A 19,271-nucleotide genomic window follows, 5' to 3' on the forward strand; every position below is an offset into this window, starting at 1 on the left:
AGAGTCAGCAGTCCGAGCCCATCAGCTGCTCCGCCGGAAAAGCGAAACCCCAGGGAGCCATTCTGCTCTGTCCTGCACAGCGTCACTATGAGACACTGGCTTTGGCTCTCTTTTCTATTAAAAAGCTGAAAACTCCATCTCTTCCTTCCACTCACACTTCCCAATAGGTCCTCCTAGAAGAGATTCCTGAGAGAGGAGACCTAAGCAAAAATCTGTGACCAGTTTATCCCCGGAGGAGCCTGGATTAGGGGTCTTCAGAAGTGACCTCGGGGCTGCAAGCCGATCTGTAACATTCAAAATCCCTCCAACCTCGACAGTCCCTTGAGCCATTCATGTTCCATACCTTTTCCCATGCGTTTTATTTCGTTTTGCTTTCATTTTATTGTGATTTGGATGAAAGAGTGCAGAGAAAACTGGTTTTCTATCCAGTTATTCAAATACGCTTTGTTTAGTGACCTTGGCTGCAGTCCACACAATGGATCAGCCTTTGGCCCACTCCCTCCCTGAGTTCCCTGTGACCTTCTCTCCTTATCCTTTCCCCTTCCTCTGTCATAAAACCACACTCACTGCCATGGGTCAAGGCTGACTCATAGTAAGCCTATAGGACAGAGAAGAACTGGCCCTGTGGATTTCCAAGGCTGTAATCTTTAAGGGAGTAAAAAGTCTCATCTGTCTCCGGAGGAATGGCTGTCTGGTGGGTTCAAATTACTGACCTTGTGGTTAGCGATCCAAAGTGAAACCCACTACAAAGCCACTGGGGGCTCCTCCTTCAAGGTGATGAGCTCATTAGTGACATCTGCATTCTGTTCTTACAGCTGCATGTCCTGAAGCAAGGCTTCACATTCTAACCACACCCACGCTCATTTAGTAGCTCAGGAGGGTCATCAGAAAGAAGGCAGAGACCAGATCAAAACCAGGGATGCACATGGTAGACAACGGTGGAGGAGGTGGGGAAAGGAAAACAAAAGGATGAATATAAGGAAGAAAAGGGGAGTGGGGACATGGGGCACTAATCCACCCAAGGGGAGGGTATTGTTTATATCTCCACGGGGAAAGTGGCACCAGACTTCAACCCAGTGCCGCAAGGTGTGAATGCAATATCCTGGCGTGGAGGAGGGAACCAGTGGAGAGGTCTGAGAGGCTGGCCCCAGCACCAAAAATTAAGTGGATTCTGGCCCCTTCCCCTTCCCCTTTGTTTCAAAGGACGACATTGATTCTGCAGCTCCGGAAGAGGGACATACCTGATCAGAGCACACGGGAGCAGATGAAGGGGGAGGAGGAGAGAGTGGAACACAGCCTGGCCCACCAGGCCGTGAGGATGATGTTCCTGATTAGAGCAGCCAGTCCACAGAGAGAACAACATGGCTGGCCCCACTATGAGACATGATGCCCCTCAGTGATCCAGGGTGATACAGGGGACAGCACCGGAGACACAGTGTGGGAATTGCACCTGACCTGATCCCACCACACCGAGGCAGAGCACTGGGGGAGTGCAGCAGAACAGCAAGGGAATGGAGTGGCAAGGTCCCCAGGGAATGCTGAAAGTGGACTTTGGGGTCAGGGCGTGGTGCCCTAACAGACTGGACTGGAAAACACTCCTAAGGGCCAGCAAACGATCCTTGAACTAACTATAAGTTTTTCTTTCGTGATGTGTTTTGTTTTGTTCTTTGTCAGTGGTTTGTTGTTGTTGTTTTGTTGTCTGGTTGTATACTGTTGCTTTGTTTTCCTCTGTCTTGTTTTCGTGCATGTTATTGTCTCCACAGGTCTGTCTGAATAGGACAGGCTGGATGAACTATCTGGAGGAAAAACAACGGGACCGACAGTTCCTGGGGGACTTGGGGTGGTGGGGTAAGGAAGTGGTGTTAACAAACACAGGGACAAGGGAACAACATGGGACCCAAAATGGTAGTGAGGGGGGAGTGGCAGGCCTGATGGTGAACGATCAAGGGTAAGGTTGTGTAGAGAAGAGGTATAGCTATAGCCCAGGTGGGGACGGAGCATGGTAGTGGGAGAGGAGGAAAGTCAAGGGAGATGGAGGAAAGAGCTAGGAGTCAAGGAGCATTTATAGAGGTCTAGACAAAGACATGTACATGCAAATATATATATGAGGATGGGGAAATAGATCTATTTGTCTATATTTATAGGTTTAGTGTTAAGGTGGCGGAAGGACCTTGGGCCTCTACTCAAGCACTCCCTCAATGCATGAATACTTTCTTTTATTAAATTGGCACTCTACGATGCTCACCCTCCCGACACAACTGCTGAAGCCAAAGCGGGTGAACAAGCAAATTTGGCGAAGAAAGCTGATGGTGTCTGGGGTCTTAAAGTCTTGAAGGTGAACAAGCGGCCATCTAGCTCAGAAGCAATAAAGCCACATGGAAGAAGCATACCAGCCTGTGCGATCACAAGGTGCCAAAGGGACCGGGTATAAGGAATCATGCAAAACAAAATATATATATATGTATATGTGTGTGTGTGTGTGTGTGTATACCATAGTGAATGAAGGGGGAAGTGCAGAGTGGAGACCCAAGGCCCATTTGTCGGCCACTGGAGATCTCCTCATAGAGGGGTTTAGGAGAGGAGATGGGTCAGTCAGGGTGCGATGTAGTACTGATGAAGAACACAGCTTTCCCCCAGATCCTGGATGCTTCCTCCCCACAACTACCATGATCTGAATTCTACCTTGCAGGACTGGATAGGGCAGAGATTGTACACTGGTACATATGGGGGCTGGAGGCACAGGGAATCCAGGGTGGATGATACCTTCAGGACCAGGGATGTGAGGGGCGATACTGGGAGAGTAGAGGGTGAGTGGGTTGGAAAGGGGGAACTGATTACAAGGATCCACATGTGACTTCCTCCCTGGGAGATGGACGGCAGAGAAGGTGTGGAAGGGAGACTCCGGATAGGGCAAGATATGACAAAATAACAATCTATAAATTATCAAAGGCTCATGAGGGAGGGGGAAGCGGGGAAGGAGGGGGAAAAAAAGAGGACCTGATGCAAAGGGCTTAAGTGGAGAGCAAATGCTTTGGAAATGATTAGGGCAAAGAATGTATGGATGTGCTTTATACAATTGATGTATGTATATGTATGGATTGTGATAACAGTTGTATGAGCCCCTAATAAAATGTTTAAAGAAAAAAAAAGCTCAATGAAATTTCAAATTGCAAGCTCATTGATGCTTCCAGAAGAAATGCACTTCGAACGTGTGGTTCATGCGTTTCTCACCATCTCTAGGCTCCCCAAGCCCAAGCCCCACAATGCCCTCTCCTGTGTGTCCCCAGAGCCTTACCTGGCCCAACTCCCACTTTGATAATATCCGCTCCAGAAAGGATCAGCTCTTCCACCATCTCGCCTGTCACCACGTTTCCTGCCTGCAACACAGAGAATGCAGCTTGCAGTCACAAGAATGAGTGAGAAATGCCACACCCGAACATGATATGCATGCAGGTTCTGGAGTCACCAGACAGCCTGTGAGACTAGAAAATTGAGATGAACTCTGGACCCAATCCCCGGGTTTATTTTAAGTCTGACAAGGGTGAACCAGGGCAGGCTGCCCAAGAGAGCTTTGCTGGTTCCACTTCCACTAAGCGCTGTTGTCCTCCTTGGGTGCCTCTGCAGGGATCACGGTAACTCCACGTGGGAGATTAGAACTGCCCCATAGGACGCAAAAGTCAGACTGACCGCCATCTTGCCTACAATCTTTACAGGATCAGACCACCGAAGGCTTCCCTCATGGAGTTGCTGGGTGCATTAGAAATGCCAACCTTTCACACAGGTGAGTCCAGGGGCACCAAAAGAGAGTGAGAGAGAGAGAGAGAGAGAGAGAGAGAGAGAGAGAGAGAGAGAGAGAGAGAGAGAGAGAATGACTCAACCTTCGAGGACTTTGCTTCCTGCAGGTTACTTTTGAGAGCCATTCCTAGGTGAGCAATGGTATTAGAAGATACCAAACACCTGCAGCCATTAAGCCAATTCCAACACCTGGCAACACTGTGCTACAGAGTATATTTGGTCCACGCAGTGTTCTTGACTGTAATCTTGGTACACAGATCACCAATGCAAGGAAGTCTTTTGCCCATTTGCCAGCACTGTTGAGTGTATTAACCGTGACCGGCTTTTGCTTACCATTTCTGTCATCCACTGGCCATATCAGGTCTCAAACCCAAACCAGCTTCATGGCCATCAAGTCGTCTCTGACTCATAGTGGCACTATAGACAGGGGAACTGCTTCGGTGGGCTTCTGCGGATGACTCACGTTTCTCCTGAGAAGCGGCTGGGAGTTTCAAACTGCTGACCTTGCAGTGAACAGCCCCATGCGCAACCCAGGACGCCTCCGGGGCTCCTGTTCTGCCTTTGGGCTGTTGGGAAGAGCGCTGCCGTGGACAGTGACGAACTCTGTCTGAGTCTCTGCTTGCAAGTCTTTTGAATGTACAGAGAGGGGGTGACGAGTGAGGACCGCCCTCCCAGTAAAAAATCCCCCTAGAACGTGCACTTGACCCTTGAACCACACAGACGGATTCTTCTGTGAACACCTCGCATGGAGATGACCCGGGCCACCCCATCATTGCAACCCTGGAGCCCAGTGCAGTAGCCACAGGGGAAGATCCGCACGTCGGCACGCCTGTGCAGTTCAGATCTAGGAGTGGCCGGCCGCGCTGGGTTTTCCAGAAAATCTAGTTTGCGTTTCCTGGGGAAGAACCACGGTGTTTTCCATGGGGGCTGTGCCATTGTGGGCTCCACCAGCAGCGGGAAAGGCTTCCATTTCTCCACCTCCTCTTCAATGTTAGTTCTTGCCTTTTGCTTGTTTTCTCCACCGTAGCCCTTCTAGTGGGAGGTCAGTGATAAATGGCTGCAGTTTCCATGTGCATCATCTCTCCCATGACTGATGACACGGAGCATCTTTTCATGGGTTTGGTGACCATTTAAATGTCCCCCGGGTGAGTTACCTATGCAAGTAAGTCTGTTGCCCATTTTAGGACCAGGGTATCTATCTTCTTGTTAAGTTGTTAAAGTTTTACATCTATATTGGTTATTAGATTCTTGTCCGATATGTAGTTTCCAAAGATATTCTCCCTGCCAGTAGTTTGCCTTTTCATTCATTCAACAGAAGTTCTTAATTTTTATGAGTTCTGAAGTACCATTGAATTATCTGACGGGGCTCTTTTAGCAAGAGGGTCATTACGAGTCAGAACCAACTCAATGGCAGTGAGTTGGGAGTCAGAGTCTTTGTTACTCCAGCCAAGCCACCTTTTCCTGATGGGACTGGGTAAGAGAAGGTTGGGAAAGGCACTGATAGGATTCAGCTGTGAATGACTGACAGCAAGGGTAATTGTGTATCTTGCTGGGTATAAAATGAGCCAACTCAGACACAGGAAGTGTGAGTCCACTATTAGCCAGAGAGAAGAGCCCACAGTGGAGTGAGTCCTTTGGACCCCGAGAACCCTGCATACTGGACTTCCCAAATCCAGGAGACATCTTTAGTACTGGAGAAGTGACAGAAGAGGTGCAGCAGCAGCAGCAGAACCAGAGGACAAGTCAGAGTGGTGAACATCCCAGCCCACAGAGCTAGTAAAGTTGGATGCCTTCCGGCAGGAGAGGAGGCTGGTTTGTGGAATGGGGTGTTTCTAGGCACTTAATTGGGAAAGCTAGATTTGTATGAAGCTAGAGCTGAGCGCCTTTGGGTAAGGCGTATGACAGATAGAATGCCCTTTGGGCATTTATTGGCAGCCCTAAATGAGCTGTTTGACATTGCACCAGAAGGGCAGAGACCAACAGGCCATGTGGCTGAGAGGCCAGAGCCCAGAGAGAGGCCTGCTTGTGGGTATGGCTTCGAAGAAGCAGCCTTAACAGCATAACCGTGCCCTTTGCATTTTGTTAACTTCCTCGATCAACTCCATAATCATGAACATTGTCTGTGAGTTCTGTGTGGCCATTGTCATGAACTATCAAACCCAGCTAAAAAGTAGAACATGCCAAGTAAGGGTTAGCCTGGTGGGAGAACTGGTGGGGTGGGGCATGTTTAAGCTCAGCCTCATGGAAATCTGCACTGGGTGATACTGAATCCATTGTTGGAAGCCTGAATCACTGTGCTGCCTCTCTCTGCTCCGCTAAGAAGGTTATGGTTTGCACATTTAAGACCTTAAATCATTTAAGATTTGCTTATGTGCATAGTGCAAGGTAGGGATCTTCTTTCCTTCCTCTGCACATAGAAACCAAATTTTCATAGCACGATTTATTGAAGAGACTCCTTTCCCCCACTGAATGGGCTTAGCACCCTTGTCAGAACTCAGTTGATTACAGATGTACAACTTTATTTCTAGACTCTCCATTCTATTCCTTTGGTCTGTCTATTGTTATACCAGGAATGGTTTGCTTTAATTACTATAGCTGTACAGTATGTTTTAAAATCAGGTGTCTTCTTGCCATGTTACATAAAGTTCAGAATTGGTTTTTCTATTTCTGTAAAGAAGGGTGCTGAGGTTTTGGTCAGGATCTCATTGAATCTGTAGATCCATCACTTTGGGTAGTATTGACATTTTCATAATATGAAGTCTTCCAATCCATGAATACTGTGGTAATTATATAATCTGGTGTCAATTTGTAATTTGAGAGGATTAAGAGTGAATGGGGTGGAGTCTAGACTGTCAATCAGATCATAGCCAATGAGGCCTCTGTGGGGGGTATGGCCTTCTCTGGAGAATCCTGGGAACTCCTATATTTTTTCCTCCTTGGAGACAGGAGACATTCTCTCTCTCCTCACTCTCTTGAAGACACTCTACTGACAAGACACAAGGCTGACTCCCTGTGAGACATCCCTGAGGAGAAGCCACATGGACCTCCTCTGAATCAGCCAGACCAGGGACCTAGAAGAGCCACAAAGAGACCCCTGCCAGCGCTGAGATCCTTATACTGCCACTGGATCCAAAGACTTTCTACCCACTGGCCTGTGATCATCCTGCAATTGGCATCATTGCACGTGTTTTGTGAGTCTGAAGAGGACTTTACAGATTGGTATAGGACACGTGGACTAATATTGCATTTGTGGGCTTGGACTGGACTGGGTTGGGATGCTTTCTGAATGTACCTTTATATAAAACACTTTATATAAAACTCTCTTATACACATTTGCATAGTTATGAATTTGTTTCTCTAATCTCCCCAGACTAACACAAACACAGAACAGCTTTCCATATGTGTACGTCGTCTTTCCTCTTTTTCAGGAGTGTTTGCTGTTTCATAGATTTCATTAGATAAGTACTTCATGTGCCTGCTCAGATGTATACTTGGGTACTTTATTCTCTTAAATGCTATTTTAAATGTTTTTGGGTTCCCCCCCCCCACTAATTTCCTTTTCAGATTTTTCATTGTTGGTGTATGGAAACCCAACTGGTTTTTGTTTGTTGCTAGGTCAGGGTTGTTGGGTTTTTAAAAACACTTCAGGAAGGGTAATACAAAAATTTTAGAGCCAAAATATCTAATATAAGCAATGCTAAGCTCTCACAGCTGGTGAATTTTTTTTAATCACTGGGTATGCATGCTTGACACTTTGCAAAACCTCTATAGAGCCCCTGGGATCCAGGATTTGGTGACTACTGTTCATTGCACACAGCTGGGGACCTGCCTGCCTCCCATCTAATGGGCAGTGGTTCCCATTTAGACATGAAGGGACAGATTGCACTGAAATGTACTGAGATGTTTCATAAAACACAGAACTTTGGCTCCAAGCATCGACATAAGGCAGGAAGTATGAATTATGTAAACCAAAGGGATGCATCTGGGTTGGAAAGAGCTCTTTCGCTGCAGGAACATCAGAGAGCAAAACTAGCCCTTTGTATTAAATCTCACTACTCTGTGGATTCTTCAGCTGGTACAAAGGATGCCTGGCAGGGTGCCCTGGGCAAGGTCATGTTTTGGATAATGCACTCATACTCATTTTTGCCTCAAAACATAAGTGCCCTTTTTTCCCCCTCCCTAAATTGATTCCCAGAGGGAAATTTTCTTGTCTGATCTAGACAAAGTGACTTTTACAATCTTACAAAAGAGCCTTGGCAAAAGGCAATAAGAAGAGCTCAAAGCTCCTTTAATCAGAAAGTAGCATTTGACAAGGGACAGTGACAGCCCGGGCAAAGGCCAGACCATATGAGAACATGATCTATGACGAAAGGGCCATTGCAAACCAGTGTGGAAAGAAACAGTGTTTCGACGCATAGTGCTGAGAAAAATCTTTTGGAAGCAAAATATACATCATCATTCATACTTTTCATTAGAATACGTTCCAAATGGACTGAAGAGTTCAAGTGAAAATTTAAGCATGCTTCTGCCCACCCCAATTCAGAAGATACCATGGAATATGTCCATAAAAATAAAACCAAAAAAGCAGGTGAGTTAGTTTATTGTATCAACCTGGCTGATAAACACAGGTGGGGTTCATTGAAGGGTTTGGAGGGATAAATGGCTCGGTGAGCCTCAACTTTCTAGTTCTCAGGTCTCTTAGTTTCTGATGGTCGGACCTGGGTGCAGCTGCCTTAGCCAGTTCCCTGCTTTAGCTAACAAGGCTCACTTCCTGCAAGACATCCCTGAGGAGAAGCCATATGGACCTACCCCGATGCAGCCCTGGGTGCTGGAGCAGCCATGTGGAGACCCCTGCCAGTGCTGAGATGTTTACATGTTCACTGACTCTGCTTTCCTCCTGTAGTTGGCATCTTTGCGTCTGTTCTGTGAGAAGAAGGAGGACTTTGTGGAGTGGTGTCGGACATATGGGTTAATGGGTTAATGTTGGACTTGTGGGCTTGGGCAGCACTGGGTTGGGATATTTTCTGGATGCACAGTTACCTTTACATAAAACCCTCTCTTGTACATGATTTTCTGTGGAGTTGTTTCTCTAAAGTACCCAGACTAACACAGCAGGTATCTATCTACATACTTCATGTATGCTTGAAAACATTTACACCAAATCAACTTTGTCAACCTGTAATTAAATTGAGTTAAACTTTAACAAAAGCAATAGAAATTGTTTCGTTCAAAGTAATACGGTGTGTCCAGAGAACAGGAGAGGGAACAACATCAAAGAGACAAGGGCACAATTAGTCCCAGAGGATTCAGGGGGCACATGAACCTCAGCCTTCACCACTCTTGAGAACTGGAGGGTGCCTGGCTGACACAGCTGACCCCTATTGAAATGCTAGGTCATATTAGAAGGTATAGGATAGAGTAGGAGAAAAAGTGGAACAAAACTCAATCATAAAAAATAACAGATTTACTGGCTGTATCAAGACACAGGAGATAGCCTCAGGACTGTGGTCCTTGCTCAGCCTCCGGACTGAAAATGAACCTGGCTCTGTGGCTCTGTTTTCAACCCAAAGATTGACAGGCCTCTAGTAAGGGTCTCAGAATAACCACAGTGGAAATACAAACGCAAAACCAAGAACCAAGTTCAGAAGGGTCAGCAGACATGGAATCAGGAAATAGGGAGGAAGGGGTTAGTGATAATATGTACTTCTGGGGACTGTAGTCAATGATGTGAAGCAAAATGGGTATGAACTATTAAATGGAAAACTGATCTGATCGGTAAAACTTTAACTCAATTTATAATAAAAGGTTTTAATGTTGCTTTTAAAAGTAAGCATCAGGAATAATTAATATAAATAGATATGGAAAAGATTTTCAGTGATGATGAAGGGGTATAAACTTTAACATAATAATACCTTGCAAATCTATAGGGGAAATCTAGCAGCTCAAAAAATAGTTGTCAAAGAACAAGAACAAGCTCGTCCAGAAAATGGAAGTAGCCCATAGAAATGGGTACAATGTCCAACCTTACGATTAATCCAATTTAAGGAACTTCTTTTCACTTAACAAAGTATAAAAACGGTCAACACTGAATGCTGAAGAGAATATCAGAAGGGGCCTCTCTTTAGTCATCCCTGCTTTTAAAAAAATCTCTCTCACACTGGTTAAATATCTGTGTTGTCTACTTTACCTGGAAAGCAATTTGTGAGTTCATAAAGAGGGGGGGAGTAACAATATGGGTGTCCTTTGTTCCAGCAATTCTTTCATGATTCCATTCCAAATAAATAATCCTGGATAGGGGCAACGATTTAATTGCAAAGACGGGCTGCTTTGAATAGGGCACTGCCACAAATACTTTCTCCCAAAGGGGAGTGGTTCCACATAGACCCCCACTGCCACTGAGTCCATTGTGCCTCACAGCGGACTTCGAAGCTTGTAAATCTTTATAGGAGCAGACACCTTCCTCTCTCTCCTGCGGAACAGCGTGCTGGTTTGGACCTCCAGCCTTGAGTGTAGCAGCCCAGTGCTGCCCCAAGAGCTCCATCAGGGCTCCTGATAATTAAATCATATATATATATTTACATATATTAATAATTATATATTAATAAGTGGCTAAGCATATATGGAAAAATATATATGAACATGTTAAAAACATTCCACAGAGGAGGGGGGCTTATCTGATGTTTATGGATTTTCTTTACATTTTTCTGGATCTTATCATTGAACCGACTATTTATTTGGCCAAAAAAATACGTAAAACAACATTTGCCAATTTGACAACTTTTACATGTACAACTTGGTGGCCCTTCATGGTGTGGCCCCATCACCACAATTCCATCTCCAAATCACTCCCTGCCAGCATCAGACATGTCTCCTCTCTCCTCCCTTCCCCCGGCACACCATTAACATGCAATGTAGGGATGGGGAGCAGGTTGGTTTGTTAAGTGCAAGTTCCAACTAGGAATCTAACAGGAACCCAAGACACAAGACTCCAAAGGCTTATTCTCTCTCTCTCTCTCTCTCTCTCTCTCTCTCTCTCTCTCTCTCTCTCTCTCTCTCTCTCTCTCTCTCATTTGTTGAATGGCAAAAAGCAGACGGAGAGAAACCACACGTTCAGCTTTCTACACAATTTCATTTCTGACGTGGATTCCCACCCCTACCCCTCAAAGAAGCGGCTGCTGCCAATGACTTGCTCTATTTCTCTCCGCAGTGGCAGGCCTGCTCTGGGAGGGGAGGGCAGCAGAGAACCGAATCCAATCAGCTCACGAAGGTGCTAGAATGTACTAAAGTAGATTTCTAGAAGCTCACAGGGAGAAGTAAAGCACGAGAAAGTGACAGAATTTAAGCGCCAAGAGGTCGATGACAGGGGTCTCCAGCTCCGCTCAGCTGCCTGTGTGGCGCAGTGACGGGGCCGAGGTCACTGTGGGGGAGGCGGTGGTGTGGAAAAACCCCAGAGAGGCCTGGAAGTGGCTCACGGTGAGATGCAGTTCAACAAGAGTGCTGGGTCCTGCAGGGGAGAGCCCGGGAAATTTCCACTCTCTGGAGCAAAGCACGGTGTATACATTTGGAACCCAGAAAGCCAATCTAAAAGGAAAAGTGGTTTTCTTTTCTGTTTCTTAAAATCAGAAATAAATAAAAGTGGCAAGGATATAAGTGTATCCTCATGAACTCAGAGCCTACCCACCCACTGAGCCTGGGATAGGATATGGTGGGGGCAGGGAGGGGACTGTCAGGGGTGATTAAGGAAGGTGTTTGCTTTATCTTGGAAGGAAGCACCTCCCGGGTGAGATGAGAACAAGCTTGTCAGAATGTGGCCTCTCGCAGGAGAACATCAGGCTCACGTTCAATCCTGGGGCCGCCCTCATACAGGCAAGATCAAAGAGGAGTGAGCCTCTGGGCTCGAGGTGATGGGCGGTTCCCTCTAGAATGTTGCCCTGGTTTCAATTTCCAGTCAATGTTCCCCTTACACACAGGACCTGTTAGGAAGCTGAGCAAGTTTCAGCGGCTGGACTAGGAAGAAAGGCCTGGTGAACTTCTTCTGAAAAGCAGCCAATGAAAGCCTATAGAGCACAAGGATCATGGGGGTGGCGCAGGGCAGGGCAGGGCAGGCAGGCATTCCCTTTGTGGTGTGTGGGGTTGTCAGGCATCAAGGGCCAAACTGCCAGCAGCTCACAACACATGGTGATGGAAACGGCCCTCTTCCTGGCTTTTTCTACAGGACCCATGGAGCGGCCGTCACTGTCCAGACAAAACCACCTTTCATGGCACATTAAATGGATGGTGTGACTCTCGGGGCCAAACAGCCTCTGACTCTCTGAGGCCGTTCTCTGCTCTCCAGCACCATTCCAATCCACACCACTACCAGAAAAGGGGAAACGGAAAGCCCCTCTGGGATGCAGCCTGAGAGATGGGCATTAGTAGGAGAGGAAGCGATGCTGCCCCTGACCAAGCAGCCCACACGTCACAGCTGCACACAATATCACTGCAGTGTTTGGCTCGCTGGCGTGAGCTCTGGAGCAGGGGTCTTGTCTGTGGGGCTCGGAACCCAGTCTGACCAGGGCTGCTGGAGAAAGAAGGCAGCCAGGTAGGCAGGTGGTGGAGTCATATGAATACCATAAATTCCAAAGCTATGCCTATGGCTGCCTGGGGGGACAGGCCAACAGTAGCTGACTACCATTGCCCACGGTGTCTAATCGTGTTAGAAGACATTTGATCTCATAGACCTACTTGCCAAAACCAGGTCAGAAAGGGCTACCAGTCCAAAATCACTTCCTGCAGCCACCATGAGGACCTTGCCATCCCAGAGAGCCCCTGAGGTGGGCAGCACGGGAATTACAAGGGCCCTGGTGTAGACTGCAGGCCCTGGATACAGGCTGGGCACTTTTACCTCTTGTACCATCCTGGGGAAATTCTTTGACTTCTCCAAGACTGTCCCTGCGTCACTAACAGGGGCACCTGCCCCATGATTTACTGTTCCTTTCAGAGAAGACCTTGTGCATGTTAGCTAGAGCCTTTGGACCACAGTACCTAGGATGTCCTGAAGAATGTATTATATCTGTGACAACGTGTCTCCATGCATAACCTCCACCTTTCCCATAGTGCCCGGCTACCATCACCACACTTCAGGATCCAGGATTTTACATAAGACTACAGATCAAGGCGAGGGGGCATGTAGAAGAGATCTCCAATCGTCATCCACTCTCAACACCTAGAGCCACGGAGGCTGCGTGAACTGTTTCCCTGAGAGACAATCAATCTTTACACCTCAAGCCAAAACTATCCCCTGATGTCGCCTCCAATCCAGGTAGTTGAGTAGCTTAATTCATACACAAGCTCTCCTTTGAGCACGATGCTCTCCAAAGAACTGTTTACAAACCTTACCAAGAGCAGCAACCCCAAGTGCAGCTCGGCAGAACCTTAGGGGGCAGTGGATTTGTTTAAGGGACAGGAAACGACTCAGGAAAGGGAAGCAAAAATAGCTCCAAAACTCAAAGAATAGGGCCGCAGATGCCACCAAACGGGGCATGCAGATCCTGTGGGACGCGCGTGTGGTTTGCTGTGTATAGTCTCAACAGGAAAAAATGAAAAATTATTTTAAAAACCAAAAGGACTCTTTCCTCTCCCAATGCCACCAGGCAACTGGCCCCATGGCCCGCCACACTCCTGTATCCATCAGCACTTCTGCGGGACCCTTTCCCGCGCAGAGTGCCCTCCTCAGATCCCCCCACCCCACCCCACCCCGAACGCACCCCTCCTCCCCTCCCCCAGAGGCACTGCTTGCTTTGCATAGCACACAACAAGGGCTAGAGGTGGAAGTGTACATCCAGACGGCTCCGAGGCAGGTCTGCCATGGCCAGCCTCGGCCAGTTCACAGCGTCCGGCCGGCGGTAATGACCCTGGGCACTCGGGATGCTTTTTCATGCCAAAGCACAGGACCTGTGGTCTGCTCACTCTCCCAGTGCCTCTGACACTCCCAGACCCGCCCGTCACCAAGGGTACAGGAATGTTGGAGTTTTCCTAATGAATCACCGATTTCAAGCTTCAGCGCAGCCAAAGAATGGCTTTGGAATAAACACCTTCCTGGCCAACGTCTCCTGTTCATGACTGGGGAAACCGCTGAGAGCCAAGGACACGCACTCAGGGCCAGTCTAGGGGACCATGGAGAATTCTGCGACCAGCTCCCCCTCCAACTGGCAACTCCCACACAGACAGCTGCCCTGTCCCAGAAGCTCCCAAGAGCCCCTCCTTCTGGCCCCAGGGAACACAAGCCTACTGCAGATGTTGGCGGGCCTGGGCTCTCCACTGGGTCAGTTGTGGCTCTCTGGGGACTCATTTCCCTGTGACTTGGCTCAGCTGAGGTGTCCGGTTGTTTGGTCAACCCCTACTCAGAACACCCATGACCTCCTGCTAATTTTTATCTCAGGGGGGAATAAATGATGGATTGCACTCCAAGGCAACAAATATTTTCCATGGTCTCAGGCACTGCCCACCCGACTTTTTGTGAGTTTATTTAAACGGAATAACAGTTGAAATGGCTGCTCGTGGGTCCCCAAGTCCCCAGCTGGGGGCTTCTACTCCCCAGGGCTCCAGCTTCGGGTTCTCTCTTGGATGTGCTCAGAGAGAAATTTTACCACCAAGTGTCTGGGTGGGAGAGCCAGACGAGGGAAGGGCACCCCGACTAGATGCACCCACAGTATTGGGTCAAGATGGAGGGCAACTTCACCACCTCCCTCTGCTGACCTTCTGGTTTGCAGTCCAATGTGTAACCACTACACCACCCAGAGCTAAATTTCTGTTGTTTTCAGCTACATAATTTACGCCGATTGCTAAATGATACAGGCATGATAACAAATCACAGTGGGTAGTATGGGCCAATCATGGGCTGAGCTACAACTCTGGATGCAAACCAACCTAGCCCCGTATCCCAATTTAGCTATCATGTTGGTGACCTTCTGAAAATTTTTTTAAATGTAGAAACCAATCAGAATGTAAGATCCTTCCTTGGAGGTAAATGCAAATTGTAGTTTGTAGATTAAAAACAGTTTGACGCAAAGAATTTGGTCCTTATCGTGGGTCCCTGAGAGATCACTTCTAAAACATCAAGATTTCCCCAGTAATTGAAAAGTCTCTGTTATCCAAGAGGGCTCTAGACCTCACCAGGAATTTGATGCGAATGAGGTGACTCAGGTGGGGGGCTGAGGAGGACAGAAAGAAGTCACCATTTACTGAATCAAGCCTCCGTAATGAAGCCTCCTGAGAAGATTCTAAGTGGGGACATTCCACGAGCTTCCTGGTTGGTGAAGACCGTGCAGTACACAGGAAAGGATCCTTTGGGGCATGGACGTTCTGTGTTGGGAAGCCTTAACTCTTCCTTTGTATTCTTCTTGCTTTAATGAAAGTCATTGTAATGAAGGGGACTGTGATCTGCATGGTGGGAAGTTTAAAAAGACTGGGCTTTCTACTCCCGTAAACAGTTACAGTCTCGGAAACCCACAGGGGTCACTACGAGTCAGCATTGACTCAATGGCAGTAGGTTTGGTTTTGGAATTGTAATTCAAGCTCACATGGCTTCTGTGTTGTCCTAGTGAATTATCAAACCCAAGGAAGGAGTGGGAGTCAATGGATCAGACGTAAAGGGGACAGAGGACCCTTGAGCTCACAGTTGCTACCTTAGGTAGTGGAGGAAACTCCCAAATGTGTATCCAGATGGTCAGCATGGTTGGCTTCTTAAGTAAGTAGTTGGAGAACCTCAAATGCATGACCAGTGGGGGCGATGTGTATTTCTAGTTCCACTTCACAGATGAAGAAGCGAGGCTTCGAGAGGTTAAGTCATAGGGTAGAAGTTGAGGCAACGGAGTTATGGGGTGAGGGAGCTTTCCAATGAGGCCCCATAAATTAAGTCTCTCAGGACTTGGGCTGACCTGGCAGTGTGGAGAACTGTCCCCTTTCCCTTGAAGGCTCTGACCCAGATCTGCCCAGGTGGTTAGTGTCCGAGGAGGAGAGCCGCGTGCCCAGCCCACGTCGGAGCAGATGAGCAGCCGAGGGCGGCAGAATGGCTAACGTGTGTATTTGGATTGACTGACCTCTCTTTGGTATCAGAGAAGTGGGGCCTTGGGTTTTCCACCTGTGGTTCCTATTCTCTACAGAGACATTGGGCAGGAGGGAGATGAAAACCTCCTGAAACACAGCGGGTCCTCAATCGAGGGTACTGCAAACCAAGGAAGCCGGCAGCACTATTGCGGAAGGTAAGATGGATTCTCCCGTCTTCCCCACCCTTGCCCTAATCTTGTGAGCTGGCACAGCTGGTTGACCTGGAACAACGCTGAATTCTCTCTCCCCACATGATAGGAAAATGGCAAAATAGCTTTCTTTAAAACATGTGGAAGCCCTGTGGTAGCAGATTTAACAAGATCAACCCAAACAGTGCCATTTCCTTACGAGGGTAAAATGCCAAGAGAAATAAGGTACATAATTCCGAGAGAGGGTTAGGTAACAGATGCCGCGGCCATTCCGTGTGTTAATTAGCAATCAAGATGCATACAGTTAGAACATAGGCTTTGCAAAAAAAAAAAAAAAATTAACCGCCGTGTTCCTACTTCCTTTTTCTGCGAATCTACCTTTTCCTCCTCCCCCACCCCCACCCCCTTAGCAACAGATCCGCCTTCTCATAGTGAAGATGCTAACAATGAAGGAACTATAGGGCGGAGACTCAGGCCTTGGAAGTGCTTTGCAAAAACTCACTGACTACGGTGAATCCTCCACACTGTGGATTACAACCCTTGAGAGCAGGGTTTTCAGCTCCCAACTAGAAGTGGGAGCATAGAACGCATCCACAGGCCAAAGGGAAACCCAGTATACCTTTTCATTTTAAAAAATACACTCTTTGTAAGAGGGGTGACACTGAGCCACACACAGGTAGGAAAGGTTGGTGACATTTAACAAAGATTCGGTGCCAACACCCTAGGACCAGGATTTTTCCTGTTTTCTAACAGAGGCATGCACATGACCCCATCCTCTATGGCCAAACACAAACCAAAACTCACTGCCACCCAGTCAGTGCTGACTCATAGTGACCCCACCCCCACCTCTGCTGATGGGAGTAGAAAGCCCAGTCTTGATCCTGAGTTGCTGGTGGTGGTTTTGAACTGCCAATCATTTGAATCAACATGTAACCACTACACCACCAGGGTTCCCAATTTCAATGGCAGCTGTCCTCAAATAAGAAGGTCCCCAGAAGCTCTGCAGGAAATACAGTCCATCCCCATGCACTAAAACGCCCTCTGTGCGTCCCCATGTAGACAATGTTCCATCATACCTACCATAATGGTGTGTTCCGGAAATCTGGCACGGACAAGTTTCACAAACTCCACAAAATGCTCCGAATACCCATTGGCCACATCCAGGCAGATAAACTTCACCTGCGGCACAGCTTCCAGGATGTTGCTCATCTTTTCCAGATCGCTCTGCCCGCTGCCCGAACTCACCGCTACGTGCTGTACCAAAATAAACCAAGGACAGACATCACTGACAGTACCCACCAGTCAGAACATGCCTCCATCCGCTCCCTAACCCAGTGAGAATGACCCTTTGAGCTTTACTGTGATCACATAGCCTTGGACTTCACTCAAGAAACCTATAAAAGCAAGGCCAAGCAATTCACTCATCTAAAGGTAGACTCTGCTATGTTAAACGACATGCGCCCTTATTCTTGGACTTCAGCCACAGCTTCTTTGCTGTAAGCATATTTTTCAATATTCTGGAAACCTGGTGTGTTAGGCTAAGTTAGCTAGAGAAATAATGCAGCGAAACTCATCTATGTATAGGAAAGAGCTTTTTATCAAGAAGTAATTCTATATCAGGAAGGCATCCCAACCCAGTCCAGCTCAAGTCCCCAAGTCCCACGCTAGTCCAGACGTCCCTCTTCAGATTCATGTAGCTGCAGGCCAGTGACGCAGGAAGCAGGGCGATCGCAGGCCGGTGAGTACAGAGTCTTGTGGATCCACATAAATATGGCTTGGTGCCAATGGCACTCAGGGCCACGCAGCCCACTTGGGGCCGCCCTTGGAGGCTGGCAGGATTCCCACAGGCAGGAAGGCAGCATGGCAGAGAGAGGGCAGGGGGCGCTTCTGTTTCTTTCACTCCTACAAAAAGGTCACGCCACCCCCCACCCCCCACCCCCCGAGCCAGTGCAGTGTAGCAATGAAGAACCATACAATTTTCCTCTAGTTCCTAAATGCTTCCTCCCCACCACTATCATGATCCCAGTTCTACCTTACAAATCCAACTGGACCAGAGGATGTACACTGGTACAGATAGGAACTCGAAACACAGGGAATCCAGGACAGATGAACCCCTTAGGACAGTGGTAAGAGTGGCAATACCGGGAGGGTGGAGGGAAGGTGAGGGAGAAAGGGGGAACAGACTAGATCCTTCCCTGGGGGAAGGACAGTGGAGAAGTGGGTCAAGGGAGACGTCGGATGGTATAAGCTATGACAAAATAATAATAATTTATAAATTGTTAAGGGTTCGTGGGGGAGGAGGGGGGAAATGAGCTGATACCAAGGGCTCAAGTAGAAAGCAAATGTTTTGAGAATGACGAGGGAAACAAATGTACAAAAGTGCGTGACACAATGGATGTATATATGGATTGTGATAAGAGTTGTATGAGCCCCCAATAAAATGATTAAAATAAATAATTAAGATTTAAAATTTTAAAAGGTCACACTCCCAAGGAGGCATCACCGAGCAACTAGTTCATCGACAGGTTGGACTCCTCCCCGAGCCAGGAGGGTCTCTTTGACATAATCTATAACCACCACGTCTGGTTCTTGGCTTTGATTGAATTTTCTCAAAGTCTCCAGGTGGGAATTTTGACTTTTATTGAATTTTCTCAAAGTCTCCAGGTGGGAATTCCCAAATGAGGAACTGCAGGCATAACTGCGTGAAATCGACTAGATTCAAGAAAGGCAATGGAGAGAAGATGAGCATGGATGATAAGCAGGAAGAACAAGGTTTGATGCCAGTCAACTCAGGCCGCTTCCACCAAATCGGTGGCCTTCACCTGGAGCACCCTGTTTGGGGAGACAGGGAGGAGGAGATGCCTAAGATGCTTCTGAGAAACTCCTTCTTGATCCATCTTTCTTTCCAACAGACGACTGACGTGAGATGCAGACCTTACTCTGAAACAAAGCTGCAAATCTCATTTTCTCATGAAAGATGACACATGTTCCAGTGCATACAAACAGCAAGCCTACACTGAGCTTACAGTACACAGGGTGCATTCGAATCTGAAGCCTCTTCCACGGTACCTCCTCCCCACCAACCGCCACAGCATCAGTGCCTGGAGTCCTGCCCTCCACCTCCTCTGAAAATCCACCCTTCTAGAAAGGATCTATTCTCAGCAATGGCTCACCTCCAGTGAGACTGTGTAATGGAACTGTGCCCAGGGCCAGTAGCTCCCCTTTCATGACCACATCTAT

General features: G+C 47.7%; 1 protein-coding gene across 1 annotated transcript in view; it reads right to left on the reverse strand.

Moving 5' to 3' along the window:
* GMPR (guanosine monophosphate reductase) overlaps positions 1–19,271 on the reverse strand; it is a 63,220-nt gene that overhangs the window by 22,924 nt on the left and 21,025 nt on the right. The window contains exons 4-5 of the mRNA XM_075540624.1: positions 17,112–17,285; positions 3,296–3,377 (exon numbers count right to left, since the gene is read on the reverse strand). Coding sequence (XP_075396739.1) covers positions 3,296–3,377; positions 17,112–17,285 — 256 coding nt within the window. The remainder of the gene's footprint in view (positions 1–3,295; positions 3,378–17,111; positions 17,286–19,271) is intronic.

This window comes from Tenrec ecaudatus, chromosome 1 (genome assembly GCF_050624435.1).
Source record: "Tenrec ecaudatus isolate mTenEca1 chromosome 1, mTenEca1.hap1, whole genome shotgun sequence".
NCBI lineage: Eukaryota > Metazoa > Chordata > Mammalia > Afrosoricida > Tenrecidae > Tenrec > Tenrec ecaudatus.